The sequence below is a fragment of the Pundamilia nyererei genome, unplaced genomic scaffold (genome assembly GCF_000239375.1).
Source record: "Pundamilia nyererei isolate P.nyererei 1_Seehausen unplaced genomic scaffold, PunNye1.0 scaffold00094, whole genome shotgun sequence".
Lineage (NCBI taxonomy): Eukaryota > Metazoa > Chordata > Actinopteri > Cichliformes > Cichlidae > Pundamilia > Pundamilia nyererei.
This window is the reverse complement of record NW_005187495.1, coordinates 2,403,881-2,422,200: the sequence shown is the minus strand read 5'-3', so window position 1 is coordinate 2,422,200 and position 18,320 is coordinate 2,403,881. Positions and strand designations below refer to the sequence as shown.

The window sequence follows — 18,320 nt, the reverse complement described above, 5'->3', positions numbered from 1 at the left end:
TATATATATATATATATATGTATATATGTATATAACAGGTTGCTTTAGGACTACATTAATATGTTTAGACTGACTAGACCTGCAGAACGGTACAAGTGTGCAGTACAAGTCCCTACACCACATTATACAACACTTCAAATATTTGTATACCAAGCTAATAATTATGCCATGTTTATAACAGCCTAAATTTACATATGATTGACTTAAATTTTTATTCAGCATTTACAGCAGTCTGAAGATTTGTGCCTCCTAGACGGCCAAAAATACACTGATAAGTGTACATGCACTCACCACATTATTAGAAACTTCATTAGACCGTATTTAATGTGGTCATTCATTGGTGAATCAATATGTAGCTTAATAGGTTCCCTTTAATTCTAATAATAATACCTGAGGCTCCAATAAATTAGCATCCTACGATTCCCATGATGCAACTTTTTTTTTCTTACATTTTGAATGCTCTGCTATATTATACCCTCAGGTTTTGGGGTGTTACTATGACATCATCAGACTTTACTCCAAAGCTCCTTCCCCCACCCCTTCACCAAAAACATTAAAATTTTCCAGTCTAGATGCTTTCTTCTATATTGAGTACTTTATATTTAATATGCATTATTAGCAACTTAATAATAATTATGAATGTACAGCTAATGTGTGATATCACTTCCTCTTGCTGATGCAGAGTAAATCCTGGGGTGGAGTGTGTATCCCTGAATTCAGTCCAAGACATACACAAGTGTCTCTGTGAAACAGACATCCCCAGAAAGCCTCTGCATCACTAATACTCCCAAGCATCCTCCCCTCACTCCCTCCCCTTTGTTCCTCTCTGTGTCACAGCGCCACCTGATGGCAGCCACCTCACACAGTGTGGAGCAAAATAGAAACCCAATGTCACTGTGACACTTCATCTCCTTTGAGGTTGTAGCTGGAGAAGATTGTAGGGTTAAGTGGCAGCTGGTGGCTCAACAAATGGAGGAGGACAGGAGGAAATCCTGCCCATTGGTATTATTTTACATTAGCTGCTTGCTTCCAGTTTGTGAACACAACTGGCAGTCAGTACAGAAATTAGTGGGAAAATGTTCAGTGAACACATCGGTGCTGTGTTCACGGTAAACATATTTGAGACTCATCAAATATGTAAATGAATGTTTCCTTCTGCTCTGGGCTCGACTGCATTCCTTTTAAAACCTTACAGATATTTAGTTGTATGCAAAGATGGGATTGCTTGAATCAGGCAATCGTTGCATTTAATTTACTTTCAAATGAAATAATTAGGAAAAAGTGAAAATAACAGAATAATGATGATTCTTTTTTGCAGAAGAGATGCTTTCAAATATTACAAAGTAATGAATGTTGTAAATTGTTGTAACCGGTGTGATTCTGCGTTGTGTCTGATATAAAAAGGTAAAAGAAAGAAAGACCTCCAAGTAATTAATTTGCCCACTCCAGCTCCTCTCCCACAGGGGAATTGTAGAAAAAGGGGAGAGGCAAAAGGGGTACACTGTATTTATAGTATTGCACCAAAGAAGAAGAAGAAAAGAATGAGGAGGGGCTCTAACTGATAATGAACACAACTACAGGCTTGGAGGTCCTAAAAGTCAGGTATAAAAGGAGCAGTTTGGGGGTTTAGAACACATTTTGTGTAATTATAACAATGTGATTTATGACCCTGTTACATTGTGAAGACTGACTTTGATTTGTTCTATTTTTTCAAAGCAATTGTTGCATTTTTTACTACACAACATGTACTTTAGCTGTGGTGTTCCAGGATAAACCATTGTTCCGTCCCTGCTGACCTCATACACTTCTGTTGTTATTCAGAGACTTTACACCCTCGGGCCTTATTTATCTTCTCTCGCATAGCTGTTTAGGCATGCTAGTATCAACAAAGGTAGATTTTATTCAGTGCTTAAACTCTGATGTCATCTGAAACAGAACAGACATACTTCCAGGGATTCCTCTCTTTAGTATTTTAGTCTGCTGTTTTTTGTATATTGATGGACTATCACAGTGATTTAAATACCTTAGATATGAAGAGACACTCAAAGTCAGACTCTTCAGGATAAAATGGTTCGGTCAAAAAGCTTTTTAGTCTTTCCATCAGGCTTGTTCCACATTTCAGCACCAACACTGCTTCATAAGCACCAGAGAACAGGATACAGTCTGTGTCGATTACATGTCCGTAAGGTTAATAAGACTCGCAAGTTTATAAAATCTTCAACAAACTAATTTTGTTAGCAACATATACACATTTGTGCTTATAAACACTAATGATTTATTTGGGGAATTTGTGTATTGCATGACTTTTCTTAACCTCTTAAATACATAGTGGCACCTCTGCACTATTTGAAAAGCCATTTGCCAAAAAAAACCTTAGACTTTGCGCGAGTTATGACAGAAACAGCATATAGTGTTGAGAGTGAGGAGCCAAATATGAAGACAGTCAGGACTGATGAAGGTCGCAGATGATTTCCTGTGCATTTTAATCTGTGTATGCTCTCTCCTGAATCATGTTTGTTTTCTGTTCTGCTGGCCTTGTTTGTGTGTACGTCTCTGCAGAGCTGTGACGGTTCTGAGTACACTCTGCAGGGCCCAGCGGGTGGCGATGACATCACAGGGTTGTCGGCCGAGCCGGCCCACTACCAGCTACTGTCAGAGCTGGGTAAGGACACACATCCAAGCATAAAAATGAGTTAAAGATCTTAAAAAAAATAGCAGTGCAATTCACTTCATGCCAACTCACCGTGTCACAGGACGGGGCTTCAATAATCTGAGCCAGGTGAACATGGCTCGCCACATCCCTACTGGCCAGCTGGTGGCCGTCAAACAGACCAACCTGGACGACTGCACCGAGGAGGAGCTTCTGCAGCTCATGGTGATTGCAGCCCTACATGCTGTCATGTATTTGAGATATACGCAGTTGTACACGTGTCTTTATCCACTGGATATTTCTATATTAAATCCCAGAATGAGGTACTGCTGTCCCGTCTCTTCCGTCACCCCAACCTGCTGACTTCTCGCCTGGTTTTCAGCTCTTGCTGCCAGCTGTGGGTCCTGACACCGCTCATGGCCTACGGTCAGCCACAACCACACATCCACAGCTTTTTATCCTAATGTAGAAGCTTTCATGGCTTTTTTTATTTTTCCTGTGCTGTGATTTTTATAATAAAAGCTCCATAATTAGCTGTTCGACTGGTCTCTTCCCTCTGCTTTGCTGTGCAGGTTCTGCAGATACTTTACTGAGGACATATTTCCCAGATGGAATGAGTGAATCCTTGATAGCGTACCTGCTGTACGGTGTGCTCAAAGCATTGGAATACCTGCACCGAATGGGCTACATTCACCGGTCAGTGGAATGTACAAGACACTATAAAGCTAAACTATAAGACAACATATGTGTTAGAAGGGGAAGAGTATTTGTATCTTTTGTAATGTGTATTTTTTATACCTGTATCTGTCCTCTCAGAGGGGTGAAGGCCAGTCATATCTTGCTGTCAGGGGAGGGGCGTGTTTACCTCTCAGGGCTCCACAGTGTTTACAGTATGATGCGTGAGGGCAAGAGGATGAGGACCGTGTTTGACATGCCCCACCACAGCCCGGCACTGCTGCCCTGGCTCAGCCCTGAACTACTGCGACAGGTCGGTGTCATGCTTCCCCTTCAAAGTGAATTCTGCACATCCCCAGCTCCCCAGATTTTTGCTCTGCCATACCTTGCATGATTCATACTTTAAAATAATGCAATAGTCAGTGAGACTATCTCATGTCTCTATGTTGGTGTTGTTAAACGTTGCATCTGACCAATACGATTGTATGGAGCCTTTGTTTATAGAAAATTCTCTTCTGGAACAAATGATTTCTGGTGTTTTCTTTATTAGTTTATACAATATGATACAAATATTATCAAGTTAGGTTCCTGTTAGCCAAATTTAGGTTATTCATGTAGGTTTGCTAATGATGGCTTTTCAATTCAGTTCAATTTTATTTATACAGTGCCAACTTACAACAACAGTCACCTCAGGGCGCTTTATATTGTAAGGTAGACCCTACAATAATACATACAGAGAAAAACCCATCATATGACCCCCTATGAGCAAGCACTTTGGCAACAGTGGGAAGGAAAAACTTTTAACAGGAAGAAACCTCCAGCAGAACCAGGCTCAGGGAGGGGCGGGGCCATCTGCCACGAGCGGTTGGGTTTTTAATAGCATTAGCTAACTTCTTGGCTAATCCTAACTGAATAGTCAGACAACATGATTGGTCAGTTAAAATGACCAATGATGATGCAGAAACAACACCAACACAAGGATATCAGATCTTACTAGTGCAGCACTTTGGGAAGACTGTAAACATATGTTTTATTAGCTAAAATTTGCAGATGTTCCCTAGGACAGGTGAGCATGCCACTTCATCAGTGAGTTCCTCGCTTGTTTTCTAAACACCAAGATAGTCCAGTGGTCAAAGTCAAAGTGGCTACATATAAAGTCCACACAACAATAGCCAAACAAACGTGTATGTGTGTGTAAGAGGGCTCCTCACCCTACACACATGCTCTTTTTTTAATTCCATCTCCATTTAAGCCGAGTTTTGTTCTATTGGCTGATCAGTAGGATGGTTGAAGGTTCTGTGCTAGATGACAGTATTTAGAGGACCAAATACTGGATCAAAAAAATCATCAAAAATTATGTTTGTTTGTTTTTTCTTTCGATTTTCTTTTGTTTGTTTTTTTTAACTAAAATTTAGCCTGTTATACGTCTCCTCTTTGGTGTTGTCCTCAGTAGGACCTGCACGGTTATGGAGTCAAGTCAGACATCTACAGTTTGGGCATTGTGGCCTGTGAGCTAGTCAGCGGCAGGGTGCCTTTCCAGGACATGCCACCCACTCAGGTAATCAGCTATACCCAAACTGCTCTAGAAGAATGTGTAGCTACACATCGTTGTCTATAGTTTGTGTCAGTGTGTGAATCTTGCCACTCAGATGCTGCTTCAGAAGCTGCGCGGTTCCCACTGCTGCCTGCTGGACGTGGCTCCCTTCCCGCTTGGAGAGTTGGGGGGTTTGAAGGTGTCGCGCTCTGGGGTGGACTCCGGCATTGGGGAGAGTGTGGCCACGGGGAGCCTGACGCACAGCACCACTGCTCCTCCCACGGACCGACCTCAAAGCCCCGGACCCAAAAACCACTCTGCCACCCTCCACAACCTGGTCCAGCTGTGTCTGCAGCAGCAGCCTGAGCGCAGGTGATTTCAGTGAATCAGCAGTCAGATGGATTTAAAAAGAAATACAACCACATTCACCTACAGCACAGACACACAGACTTTAATGCTGGTGTTGGTTCTGTTTGTCTTCCAAAGGCCATCAGCATCTGAGCTGCTGACCCACGCCTTCTTCAAGCAGGTGGGTTTCTTCAGTCGGGCGTCTTCTTTGAAGGCAAAACTCCAAAAACAGAACAAAGGCAATAAATTTAAAAGAGTAGGCTTTTATTTTGAAAACTTGATGTTTGAGCAGGGACTTTCTGTTCTGTTACAGGTGAAGAGGCACACCAGTGACTCCTTCCTCAGTCTCATGTACCCAGCAGTGCCCCTCGCCAGTCCTGAGGACCCTCCAGTATCCAGCCCCCCCACCCCTTCCTGTCACACTCCAGCGTCAGCCACCGCCGACTCCACTGAGGCCGTTTGGGATTTCTCCTAACTGCAGCATCTACACTTCCATTGACTAGCAAGCCAAACACAAGACAATCAAAGAAAAGCAATGAGGCCAAATTCTACTGTGCTTTTAATTTTTATTATTAACCCAACTCTCTGAGCCTTTTTAAATTGTTTTTTATGCTTTTTGAAGGCAACTTTTTGGGTCACAGAGTGGTGAGGCAATTGTGAAAGTGCTGGAACAAAGAAGCTGCTCTGATTTTATAGTAACGATAATAATGGGCCGTCAGCGAGCGAAAGGAATAAGAAAAAAACAAGTTGCTTGCTAATAATCACGCACTTCCTCTGAGATAAAAGCCCCCCCTGTTAACAGTTGTGCATGTGTTTGTGAGCATTTTGTTGTTTTTTAAATGTTATATCCATGTTTGCATTTTTTCTTTCAGGTGGGTGACTCTGGTACAACCAAGAAGTTATTTCTTAATAGTAACCACTTTTTGTAAGATATCATGTTTGTGTTGAATTTTCTTTAAAGTGGACCTATTATGCTCTTTTACAGCTCCACAGAGTTCCACTGCATGATTCACAGTTCAAAGTCTCCCTTATTTGTCTCATCCTGGGCTTTTGTGCTACTCCTCTGTTCATGTTGTGTCTAAAATTGACCATTTCCATTCTACTTAAGCCTATTTTGTTCTGACTGGCTGCCCTTCGTTAACTCCTCTGTGTTCACAACCTGGGATGACGGTATTACTTTAACATGATACAAATCCAAGAATAGAAAAAAAACAAAATAGGTCCACTTTAAGGCACTGTGTTTTTAGACTGTGAATAGTGAAAGGTACACTACGTGAGATTTAAACATATGTGCATATATATTCATCTGTGTTAGAAATGTTCAAGTTTTCTTCAGTGACAAAGTAAGGCAGTAGAAGTTGCCTTTATACTCATGCAAACAGAAACTACTAATATCTAATCCGGCAAGCTTTTAACGGTTGTTTTGCCAAAGCGTAAAAAATACTGTACAGCCAAAAAAAGATTAGTCTGCATACCAGTTAGCTTGCCTGCAGCGAGCTAGTTTGTTTCATGGCAAGTCTTTATTAAATGTTTTGTTGACACCAAATTTTAAGAAAAGTTCTTAAATTGAGGCCTTGGTTATTCCCTATATATATATATAATATTTTGTTGACATATACTTATTTTTTTATATTCAAAAATTAAACTCTTTGGTTTTACCACAGGTTACATTGTTTAAAGAGCAGAACAACAAAACAACACATCCACAATCAGCTGTGTAAATACATTCCTGCTGTAGGCTTGAACATATATGCACATAGAGTTCCTGTATAGTATCCTTAAAACCTGTCATAAAGGGGAAGGGGGGGGGGGGGGACTGTGCTATGAACAATAGAATACATGAGCAATAGAATATATCTAGTGTTCCATGTAGTAGTTAGAAACCACAGGTAGAAATAGAAAAACAAAGTTTCCTGTCCCAATCGTGGAAAGAAGATTTCTACTGTGCTCTATGACCACTTCTCCAATAATGCCTTTGTTTTACTGAACCGTGCATTTAGAATACAGTGATCTCTCTGTAACTGTGATTAAGTGTACTGTGTATGAAAACTGTGACTTACAGTACATATCAAATATGGTAGCTGTATGAGCCTTATATATACATGTGTTATAAAATGATACCGAATGTTTTGCCAACTTGTGGTCATAAATCTTTTTGCAGTTTTTGTCTTTTGGTGGTGTGATGGTTGGCACTGTTGCCTCACAGCAACAAGGTCCCAGGTGGGTCAAACCTACCAGCTGCGGCCTTTCTGTGTGGAGTCTGCATGTTCTCCCTGTGCCTGCATGGCTTTCTTTTAGTACTCCAGCTTCTTTCCACAGTCCAAAGACATGCATCTTAGGTTAAGTGGTGATTATAAAATATGTTATGTGTATGTTAGGTAGATAAAGTGCTTTAAGTCATAGAATAAAGCACTGTATGAATGTATGGTGAATGCGACACTCTGAATGTGAGTACGCTGCATTACGTTGTGAGAGACATATTTAATACTAACAAATAAATTTAGATGGTTATTTTTCAAACGTCAAGAAAATTGAGTAGCAAAGTGGTCTGTTATTATATGCAATGCTCTCTCAAAGTTAGGTAGGTACTAGAGGGAACTCCAGCAGGTCTCTCTCATAGATGTTCTGCTGATCATCTTGGAGGGACGCTTGGCAAGTGTGAGGAGAAAGGACTCCCTTTTAACAGGAAGAGACTCCCAGCAATGCACAAGCTACAGAAGTCTGTGAAGGTTCTCAGTCATCCAGGTCATCGTAGTCAAAGGAGCTTGCAAAGAAAAGCGTCTGGACTTCTTTAAGTTACTTGAAGACGTTTCACCTCTCATCCGAGAAGCTTCTTCAGTTCTAAGGTCAAATGGTGGAGAGTCCCAGATATAAACCTAGTGGGAGTATCCCCCCTGCTACAGAAGTAAGAAGCAAACGCAAAGCAGGAGATGAAGCATGGCTGAATATGTTTCCAAACCAACTTCATTATAAGCCAAAGACTAGAAAATATGGTGAAGCATATCTTCCCTTTGGCTTCACCTGCACACAAGTGCCAAGGTAGGTCTCCCCTGCAGAATTGGTTTTCCCTTCATCGGGAGAAGCACTGGGCTGTTCAAATCACGGACAAACAGTATCCCACATTCTTGATTTTTAGTTCACAAACACTTGTTGTAATGACTAACTACTCCTGACATATCAGGCTGATCCTGCCACGATTTGTTCCCTCGCTTCAAATCCCGGACAAACAGTATCCCACAGTTGTTTATGTTTTTAAACCCATTTTGCACAGAGAGGCATTTTTTGAAAAATGTATTGATAGCAATGTTGAATATTATTACACAGGAAAAAAAACAACTACGCTTAAAATAATTACACCGTGACGCCTCTGCCTTTGTAAATGGAGGGACAGTAACTGCGTGTGTATATGTAAGCGTGTAAAACCTGCAGATAGTCAGATTAACAGTAACAGTATTTTGTCTCTATCTGCCATTCTGCAATTCATCTCATGTAAACAATAGCGTGACGTGAAAAAAGGCACATACCTTTGGTGACCAACTCTGTATTCCTCGTCCACGTGGAGTTTTAAAAAAAATATCCGTTTTCGGTGATTGGAAACGCCGTTTACGTGTGGACGAAACACCTGCGTTTTCAAAAATACCCGTGTAGGTGTGGACGTAGCGTAAAAGAGTTAGTAGTTTACTTTCTTACTACCTGTAATTTATTGCAGATTACTTGTATTTGCTTAATTGTTTGCTAAATGTTTAAGTTGTGAAATAAACCGCAATGGAGCAAAATATGGGTGCGTGTGGTTGGAGGATGTGTTTGTGGGTGTGCGTGCGTGCGCGCGCGCGCGGGAGGGGGGGGGCGCGAACATTTTTATTGTAAAACAAAGGGGGGCCTAGCAAAAAAAGTTTGGGAACCACTGTATTAAGCAAATCTGTCCACAGGATCCATTTTTCCCATTCCAACCTCTCCACCACCACGGGCAAGCACAAAGGGCTGTCAAAGGATGTCAAGGCCGAGATTGTAGTTCTCCACAAGGCTGGAATGGGCTACAAGACCATCAGCAAGAAGCTTGGTGGGAAGATGATCAGTGATCAGTGATCAATGGTGACTATGATTCAAGAAACACCATTCCCACAGTCAAGCACGGAAATGGAAATATTATGCTTTGTGGCTGTTTTTCTTCTAAGGGTACAGTACAGCTTCAATCCATTGAGGGAAAAATGGACGGAGCCATGTACTCTTTAATCTTGGATGAATACCTCCTTCCCTCAGCCAGCAATGACCTAAAACATACCTCCAAGGCCACAAAGGAGTGGCTAAAGAAGCACATTAGGGTCATGGAGTGGCCTCCAGGCCTGACCTCAGTCATGCAGAATTTTCTGTGGAGAGAGCCAAAGCTTTAAGTTTATGACAGCCAGGAAACCTAAAGGATTTAGAGAGTTTCTGGAAAGAGGAGTGGGCCAAAATCCCTCATGAGATGTGTCCAAACATGGCGACCAACTACAAGAAACGTCTTAGAGTTGTGCTTGCTAACAAGGATTTCTCCTCCAATAATAACTCATTTTTGCTTGGGTAGCCAATACTTATTTCACTCATTAACCCCCCACGACGCATTTAAGTGACAGAAGGAACATCAATTATTATTGCTATTATTATTATTATTATTATTATTATTATTATTATTATTATTATTATTATTATTAGTAGTAGTAGTAGTAGTAGTAGTAGTAGTAGTAGTAGTAGCGGCAATATTAATTCTTTCTGCATATGACCATTTCTAGAGGTCTGAAAATTGTAGTTTTTCTCTGCTCCACTGGGCGGCAATAGAATATCAAAACAAACAGACCGTAACCCAACCCCTAGCAACCACGTAGGTCCACATCGACAACGTAAGTGAGTGAAAACTGTCGCAAATACTCTGAATAGTGTCATATTCATCAGAAGCATATTTCGTCACTGTTTAACAGCTTCATTTTTAAACGATAAGTAAAAAAAAAAACACCCTTGCCTTCATGAACGCCTTCGAGTGGCTCGTTTTTGTATTTTCGTGCTAGACGCTGCAGTCTCTTGTTTATCCGGTTCCCCCACCAAATTAAAATCCCCTTTTACGCTTGTTATACTGTACACAGTATATGAAGTACTGAGAAGTAAAGTCTAGTTTAATAAAAGTACAATATTACAATATTCCTTTTTACACTTGCTTTTGCTTTGGACTACATATTAGGCATGTCTTTAGTTCTTATAACTATAGGAACATGTTGTTATTTCGAGCCATTACACTTTCCTAAATGGTACTATATGCCTACTATGACAGCAAGATAGACCACAACCCTCCATTTAGGGAGAGTAAAATTGTGGCTCCCTTGAAATAAACATCACATAAACTTAATAAGCTCCTTATAGTGTTATATTTAGCTTTTTATGTGTAATTATTTTAGTTTCATTAAAGTATTCTACTTTATTTATGACATTTTGATTATGAAAGTGTTTACAGTTTTGGCAGTTGTAACACCGGTGTTTTCCAAATTTTGGAGCTAAATAAAATATGTTTATTTTATAGAAATCAGTCGACTCTTATTTTTGAAATAAGTCAAAGCGTTAGTCCACAGGAAGTCGCTGTGCGTCCTTGTTGTCGGACGCTGGACGTAAAACCAACTACCCTGGAAACGGTGTCAGTGACAGTTGGTCTTTTCTTTGCACAGGTGAGCGGTCTGCAAGTTATCGATAGGTCTATTTTTATTTCTGGTGTTTTTATCGGTTTATTACTTTCATGTGAACCCTCTGTAGCCGGGCAGGCATTGGCGGATGAAGCGTTTGTGTCACATGAGGAGGAGGAGAAATGGTGGCTTAAAAAATAGAAAAAGGCTTCTTCTTTTTTTGACAGACAGCTAGCTTGTAGCTTGGTCAGGTAAGGTTAACTACACAGCAGTGTTTGCCCAGGGTGGCCGAAGAGACTGTACGGAATACGCTAGTTATTCAGCTTATCAGAAGAGCACACAGTAGAAAATAGGCATGTGTATATGTATGTGTTTTGTCGCGTAGTTGACCGCCACAGTACATCTGAGCTCGGAGCCAGCTGGGCTGCTCAAAGTACACAGGGAGTAACGTTACTGAAAGTATTTTGTTGCTTGCGGTCGATAGCCTTGCCATTTGGCTTACAGTGACCAAACATCCGCCTCCATCATATGCAATTGTCTGTGTTGTTATCCTTCATAGCGCAAACGCTGCTGGGAATACCTCCAAGAAGAAGAATCGGGAGGGGGAAAAAAGTGGGAGTCGAGGCCCAGCTGCTCCAGAAATTCCAGCTATTGCACTCCGGGGGCTTCACATTTCTCCTTTGCCATGGAATATATTTTTTAAAAGTCTCCCTCTATCAGGCTGTTGCCTCAACACGTTGCACAGCTTTCCCCACTCTTTTTAAAAGGACTATCACACCTTTGTCAGAGTTGGTAAGTCATGAGCACTGAAGCAATGAAGCCGTTTAGCTCATGACGGGGAACCATGAAGCAACCAGGGAAGTGACCTCTGTGGACACCGCAGCCCGAGGGTGCCCCTCACTGGCACCATGGCATCCAACGAGAGACTGTATGAAGTCTGGATGCTCTACTGCACCAAGGTAAGGTTTCTCCTTTTCCACACACACACACACACACACTTCCCCTGTGGAAATGTCATTGGTGTGAAGTAATGGACCGAGTGAGGGCATTTCCTCCCTGGCAATTGCCAGGGGGGGGGGTTATTCACTCATGCTATTTATGTTTTTTGAAGTCTAGCAACAGATTAAGCCCATTTGCTCTGACAGGCTGTGGTTATGAGAAAGTACAGCCTGTGCTGACAGACAGGTTGAAGGCAAAGACAATTAGTGCATTGCGGTAAAAGGCAGACTAATGAAATTGCTTGTAGATCCTGAAGGAATTATTGCAGCGAGACACATTATGTTTATAAATGAATAATTAATTCACTGAGGACACATTTTGTCATAACGTCAGGTGGATGTGGTTTCTAATGAATGTTAAATTCAACCCCAGCGAGGATGCATTCTTAAATGTATCATGGTCGTGATATGTTGTTAATGCTCCCTTACTTTACCAGTAGAGATGAATGAAGGCACGCCAGAGTAGAGACAGCACCCTTTGAGTCAGCTCTTGGCAAGATTTAATTCACCCTGTGATAAAGCATGCGCGCATCCTGCCGTCCAATCAAAACGGGCTGCCTGAGCCGCTCCTCACGTGAGCCTGGCTGCAGTCACACTACCTACCTCCCACAGTAATCCCTCACAATAACGCACCGTGCATAGCCCTCTGAGAAGTGTGGAGGGCTGTGAAGCTGTTACACTTATTTTTAGATTACGACATCCAATAATCCTCATCCTGAGAAGTAAAGCATTTGAATGCTGACACACACAGAGTGTTTAATACCAGCGAGCTGGGTGCCTGGGGTCTCTGAGATTGTTGCAGTCACCTGTGAAAAAGTGAGCATATACATTACATTTGCTCTAGCAGGACTTTTTCTTTGCATTGACTGAGCATTATAATGCAGGGAAGGATCATTTCATTCGAGCCTGGCTTTCAGCCAGAGTCCACTGAGCTAATCTTTATGTCTGCATGAAGCAAAAGAGATGTGGCGAGAGATGCATTGTAATATATATGATATACATGTGCACGTACAGGTGAATTGAATCATTGTTGATCTTGTTACAATGCTGGGATACACTGGAGCTTTGCATTCATACTAATGCTATTTGACAAGGACACCTCTGAAGCCCAGAGCCTGTTAAATCAACACTAGGGAGATCTACACAGTATGGGGCAGACCATTTTAATGATATGGTCTGTGTGTGGGTGTGTGGGTTGTCTAGCCTTTAGTCACATGGTCTAAATTGGTCAAGGAATGTCTCTTTCTGAGGCTTGACTCTTGTCTGAGCTCTGAGACCAGCCACACTGTGTCCCACCAAGTGGTCAACTACGACCGGCCTCTTATCACAACTTTCTCTTCCCAACTCTTTCTCATTGCAAAGTAGCGAAACAGTTTCCTTGTTTTCAGGGCTTCTGCAGGTCATTAGAAAATCTTAAACGGTTTGAAGGGCAGACGGTGCTCTGTCCTTGTTTTTATTCAGTGAGCTCTGCAAAAGCTTTGCGCTCCTTTATGAAATGGTGTAGGAAGCCTGATCTTAAAGGAGCTCTTATTAATTTATTAATAACACCCATGGCTGCTAAGTGAAGTGGTCTTTGCGGGCAGTTCGTTCAAACCTTTATTGGCCAAAACGGTGGACACACTCAAGTCTGCCTTTGATTATTATTCATGTATTTTTCCAAAAGCTAGGAGACCAGCTGTGTGTATATTAAGTATCAGTAAAAGAACAAGGTTGACTTGGATGAAGCAACCAGGTAGGCACTTGCTATGTAGCTAAGTTACATCTAGCTGGCTGACTGACTGCCCCCATGTTGGCTTTCAATGTGAAAAGTCGATACTATTTAGCTTTATGACTTTACATCATTTACATCCCCAACTGCCATTTCAACTCATATATGACTTTGCTAGTCACAGTGATAGCATGGCAACAGCTTGTTGAAGATGACCAGCTGAGGTATGAGAACGAGCTACACATTAGCCCAGAGACAGTATAAAAGATTCAAAAACGTAGCTACTGTGATGTCACCCAATGTCCAGTTATGAAGCCTTGATATGAGTGTTTCCTCTTTCCTCATCTTTATTTACACAAAAACAAACAAACAAACAAACAAAAAAAACAGGATGAAGAAGTGCAGCTCTGACTGTGAAAGTGCTCCTCTTTTGGCTAACATCTTATAATTGACAAGTGATTACCCAAAGAACATCCATTCCAGACCCATTCTGAAAAACAATTTAAGCAAGATTTACAAAATGATTATAAACTCAGGAGTGAGGTCACTACAGAGAACTATAGGTCTCTAACTCTAAATAGTTTTGTCCAACAACAGCTTATGTCATTTGGTGGTCTTCAGGATAAATTTTTCATTTATTTATTTCAGTTTTTGTTTTGTTTTGTTTTTAAATCTCTTCCACATTAACTTCCTTTTTCTGACCCTTAAGCTACAACTGTCCGTTAGCCAGAAAGATGACTCGGGCATCAGGTTTTGGTCCTGAAAACCAAACAGTTTGACTCGAACACTCTGCTGACGCTAACCAGCTTTCCCCTGATGGCCAAATTCCAGGATGGGCTTTATTACATAGATATAGCTATTTTATAGCCATTTTCACCTAACTTATCTGCAAATTCACACAAATTACATAATGCCTAACTAGCAGCTAGTTGGCTAAACCTAGTTTGCTTTCTCACTAACGGTGTCACTAGCTAAGTTCTATCTGATGCCACAGCCTTTGTGTTTGTTTTGTTGTCTGTATGTGGAGCTTGTGTTGAATTGTTGTGCTGGGAGCCAGAGTAAGGCAATGGGAATAAGCATAAACGTCACATTCTTTGGATTTTCATGGAAAATTTGATTCAAGTCCTTGACATTGAAATCAGACCACATGCTGTTAGAGGCAACAAAGAGCGTCAGGGAAAATCTACTGTTCGAATTAGGTTGGAGTCCTTTTAAACATTAGCAGTAAAAAACAATTAATACATGAAACAACTGCCTAATTTGCAATGAAATGCTAGTAAAACACACAGTACTGCATTTAAGCTATAGTTTAAACTTTATAATAACCTCTAATTCAACTTTCAATGATAATGCAATTTATCATAGAGTTAGTAATTTGCAATATTATAACACTTTTAAGACTTAATGGTTATCCTGAATGCTGTATTTACTCCTGAAACTTGACTATGTGACTCAGTTAGATGACTTTGGAGGCATCTGTCATATTTGTGTACTCATCCTGATACACACCTCTTTCATGTGCCTTGCCTGGTTAATCACTGACAGCAGTAGAGTCATGGTAGCCTTTAGTGTCAGAGGTTAATACTGGCACTGTTGTCTAAGAAAGAGTCATTCAGGTGAGTGGTGTTGACAGTAGAAACTTTTACAACACAACCAGCCCTCGGCTCCATTGGGAGAACCAGCTCGTCCTGTTCTGTCAGTCAGATGTCTGCTTTCTGATTATCTCTCTCTGAATCATTATCATTCACCTGACCACTTGGTTCCTGGTACTGAAAGAGGAAGAGGCAATTTTGTGTTTAGACAGACGTGTGTCTCTCCTAGAAGTTTGACTTATGGCATTATAAAACTACTTTTGAATACACTTTAAGCCAGAAGTGGCAGCTGGCCTTTTGGCATACTGATGAAGTCAGAAATTGTTGGTTGAACAGCTGTAGCATCAGTTCCAGTGTGGAGAAGTGTGCAGGAGTTGGTGTTTGTGTATGTATCAGGTCATATTAGCCATATCTGAACACAGGCACAACATCACAGCTTTATCTATTTATACATCATGTTTATTCTTTGGGTAGGGTAATTTATGAAAAAACAAATAATAAATTAGGTGCCTTCAGATTACACTCAGCACCATATGTTGCTGGTATACTGGCCTTTGTTTTCCCTTGTTGAATGACAAATGTGTGTTTATAGTGTTTTTGTTTTGTTTCATTCATTTCCTGAAACGGTTGTCGACTGTAGTTTATAACAATTGTTAGGACTATTTGCTACCACAGATTGATGCACATTTGGTGCTGTTTTCAGTATTTAGGGAAGTATAGGTGGGCAGAATGTAGTATTTTGTCCTCCAGTGTAGTTTCAGGCTGTGCACTCTAAAGTTTTGAACACTATTATGTAAAATAATATTTACCTTAAAGTCAGAAGGTCAAAGGAATGCTTACTGTATCTTTGACCTTTCATTATATATTGCTAGTAGGGAATAGTTGGGAAACATAGTAAAAGCTTAGTCTGTATGATTATATTTACATTGTTTGAAAAGTACTGTTGGTATTCATTATTTAAAGCTTCTAAAGCTTCTAAATTAATGTATTGGTAGATGTCAGTTATTATGTTGTATGCATTTCAATGAGAATCTGCAGACTAACTCCAGTTTGCTTCTCTGAGTTATAGTGAAGCAGAGAGGTCGCAGACAACAGCCAAGATGCTTATGTAACGAGCGATCCTCTTCGCTGACTGTCATTGGTTCGTGCCATAGTGTTGTCCCCCAGCAGCGGCTGGTGGCTGCCGGCATACAGTGGCGCAGTAGCTCTGCTCTCTCGCCAGTGTTTTATCCAGAAGGGCTTGTCAGACAGTGGAGGGTTTAGCAGATTCCTGAATCGTGCCAGTTCCGCTCTTAAGGCCATTATGTGCTGCAGAAAAGCCTTTTTGATTTAACCAAGCACAGGGAACATTTTACCCTCCTGTGGCTTTAAAGTTGACTCTGGTAACTTAAGAGGAACAGTCCTCACTCTCTTTTTCAACTGTCCACAACACAGGGGATTCACAGAACCATCATCCTGTGTGATGTCACCCCACACCACCCTGCTTTTTCACTGGATTGGAGCAAATGCCAGTAATTTGCATAAACCCTTGCTCTTATGGGAATCAGCATGCAGTGAAAGCATTGGTGGAAATCGGAAGCAAAAGAGTCAAGCTGGAAATGGTGCAAGGTTTCAGATTTTCACATATTTGGTCAAGTAGATTACCCAGTGCTGACACACACACACACACACACACACAAATAATCATGTGCATACGCCATACCTCACGCAGTCTGACAAGCTCATGCACTCAGGCTTCGGTTTACTGAATGAGCTGCTCCGTGAAGTTTGCTCCCTCAGGCTAACTTTCTTCCCTGGTGCAGTTCTTGCTTCTCATTTTCCCTCCATGCTATGAATATCTCTGGCATAACACTGATGTCACTAACAGGGTGTATCAGACGTGCCTCGTGCAGTGTGGACCCCTATGCACACGCACGCACACACGCACACACCCACCCACCCACCTCTGGCACTTATGTCATGGCCAGAGGAGTTGTCACAGAGTGACGGGTAGTGCTGTAAGCCTGTATGGCAGCAGAAACAGAAAAACCACAGCCGTCTATTAAATCTAAAGGGAGGAGGCCTTTAAACATTGTGGTTTCAGCGACTCTATGCCACTTCCACCTAACCAGGTTCCCCTGAACTGCCACCCGACCAGCTGGCTGACCACGCCTGTCTAGCATCTCATAACAGATCAAGTCAAAACGATACAACTAAAGATCCTGGCAAAATGACGACATACAGTTTTAGAGTTATAGAGCATTGACAGAAAAGCAGTATTTAATGCCCTAGGAATGAAACAGCTTCCCTGGGAATGCCTTGGATTCCCACAGTGGAGCTGGAGGTGGTGATTGGTTGAGTGGCGTCTGAGCATGGCTGCTTAGACTGTACCTGGACCCAGATAAGTGGTAGAAAATAAATGGATGGTCAAGAATGAGAATAGACTCCAGAAGGAATCGTTTTGTTGTTGTTGTTGTTGTTTTTTTTAAAAATGAGTAACAATTAGAAAATCCAGCATTGGTCTCTCTTTAGCCCTTCAGCTTTTTCTTTTCGTTCATGCATGTCTCTGACATTCGAAATGACTGAGAGCTATTGATAAATCCAGTCTGGGTCAGTGGGGATTTCTCTGTTAAGAAGGACGTGCATTGGTCTGTGTTGCTGTTGACCTTGGAAGGTTTACAGAGGTCAGTTTAAACAGATATTTGGGATTGTGATGTAGCTGGGCATAGAATTTAATATGATAATGAACTAAATCATAGAGGCATGTGATTCTCTCATGGGAACTGTCTGTATACACATTGGGACACAAGAATATTGTGGGAGTCTGGCTGGACAAGGTGTGTGTGTGTGTGGGTGTGTGGGGGGGGGCTGTGATGAAGGCTGAGGATAAACAGGGCAATGTAGAGCAGGGTGTGTCCCCTGCCTGCCACAGTACAAACCCTCAATGGGCATCTGTGCTCCCAAGCTGCTGCCTAAAAGAGGACATTCTTTAAGAGACATACACACAGTCATTCAGCCACAAACTCACTTGAGAGGGAAACTACTGGCTTAAATCATCATCTTCTAATTTCCTGGCAGCAGCATTCATATGTACATTAAGACAATAGACTGTTTATTGCTCTGGTTAAAGAGCAGTGTGGGCACCATCCAATAGGGCTGGGCCATATTATACCGTTCACGGTAATACCGGT

At 41.5% G+C, this 18,320-nt stretch overlaps 2 protein-coding genes across 6 annotated transcripts in view; both read left to right on the top strand.

Annotated features, from left to right (window-relative positions):
* Positions 1–7,032, top strand: part of stradb (STE20 related adaptor beta) — a 9,821-nt gene extending 2,789 nt beyond the window's left edge. For both annotated transcript variants that reach the window (XM_005739879.1, XM_005739878.1), the window contains 9 exons: positions 2,560–2,662; positions 2,754–2,875; positions 2,968–3,076; positions 3,223–3,346; positions 3,467–3,638; positions 4,779–4,883; positions 4,975–5,231; positions 5,346–5,388; positions 5,521–7,032. In XM_005739879.1, coding sequence (XP_005739936.1) covers positions 2,560–2,662; positions 2,754–2,875; positions 2,968–3,076; positions 3,223–3,346; positions 3,467–3,638; positions 4,779–4,883; positions 4,975–5,231; positions 5,346–5,388; positions 5,521–5,682 — 1,197 coding nt within the window. In that variant the 3' untranslated portion in view covers positions 5,683–7,032. The remainder of the gene's footprint in view (positions 1–2,559; positions 2,663–2,753; positions 2,876–2,967; positions 3,077–3,222; positions 3,347–3,466; positions 3,639–4,778; positions 4,884–4,974; positions 5,232–5,345; positions 5,389–5,520) is intronic.
* A 3,793-nt stretch (positions 7,033–10,825) lies between these two features.
* nbeal1 (neurobeachin-like 1) overlaps positions 10,826–18,320 on the top strand; it is a 58,687-nt gene continuing 51,192 nt past the window's right edge. For all 4 annotated transcript variants that reach the window (XM_013912615.1, XM_013912613.1, XM_013912614.1 and 1 more), the window contains exons 1-2: positions 10,826–10,897; positions 11,412–11,811. In XM_013912615.1, the coding sequence (XP_013768069.1) occupies positions 11,761–11,811 (51 nt within the window). In that variant the 5' untranslated portion in view covers positions 10,826–10,897; positions 11,412–11,760. The remainder of the gene's footprint in view (positions 10,898–11,411; positions 11,812–18,320) is intronic.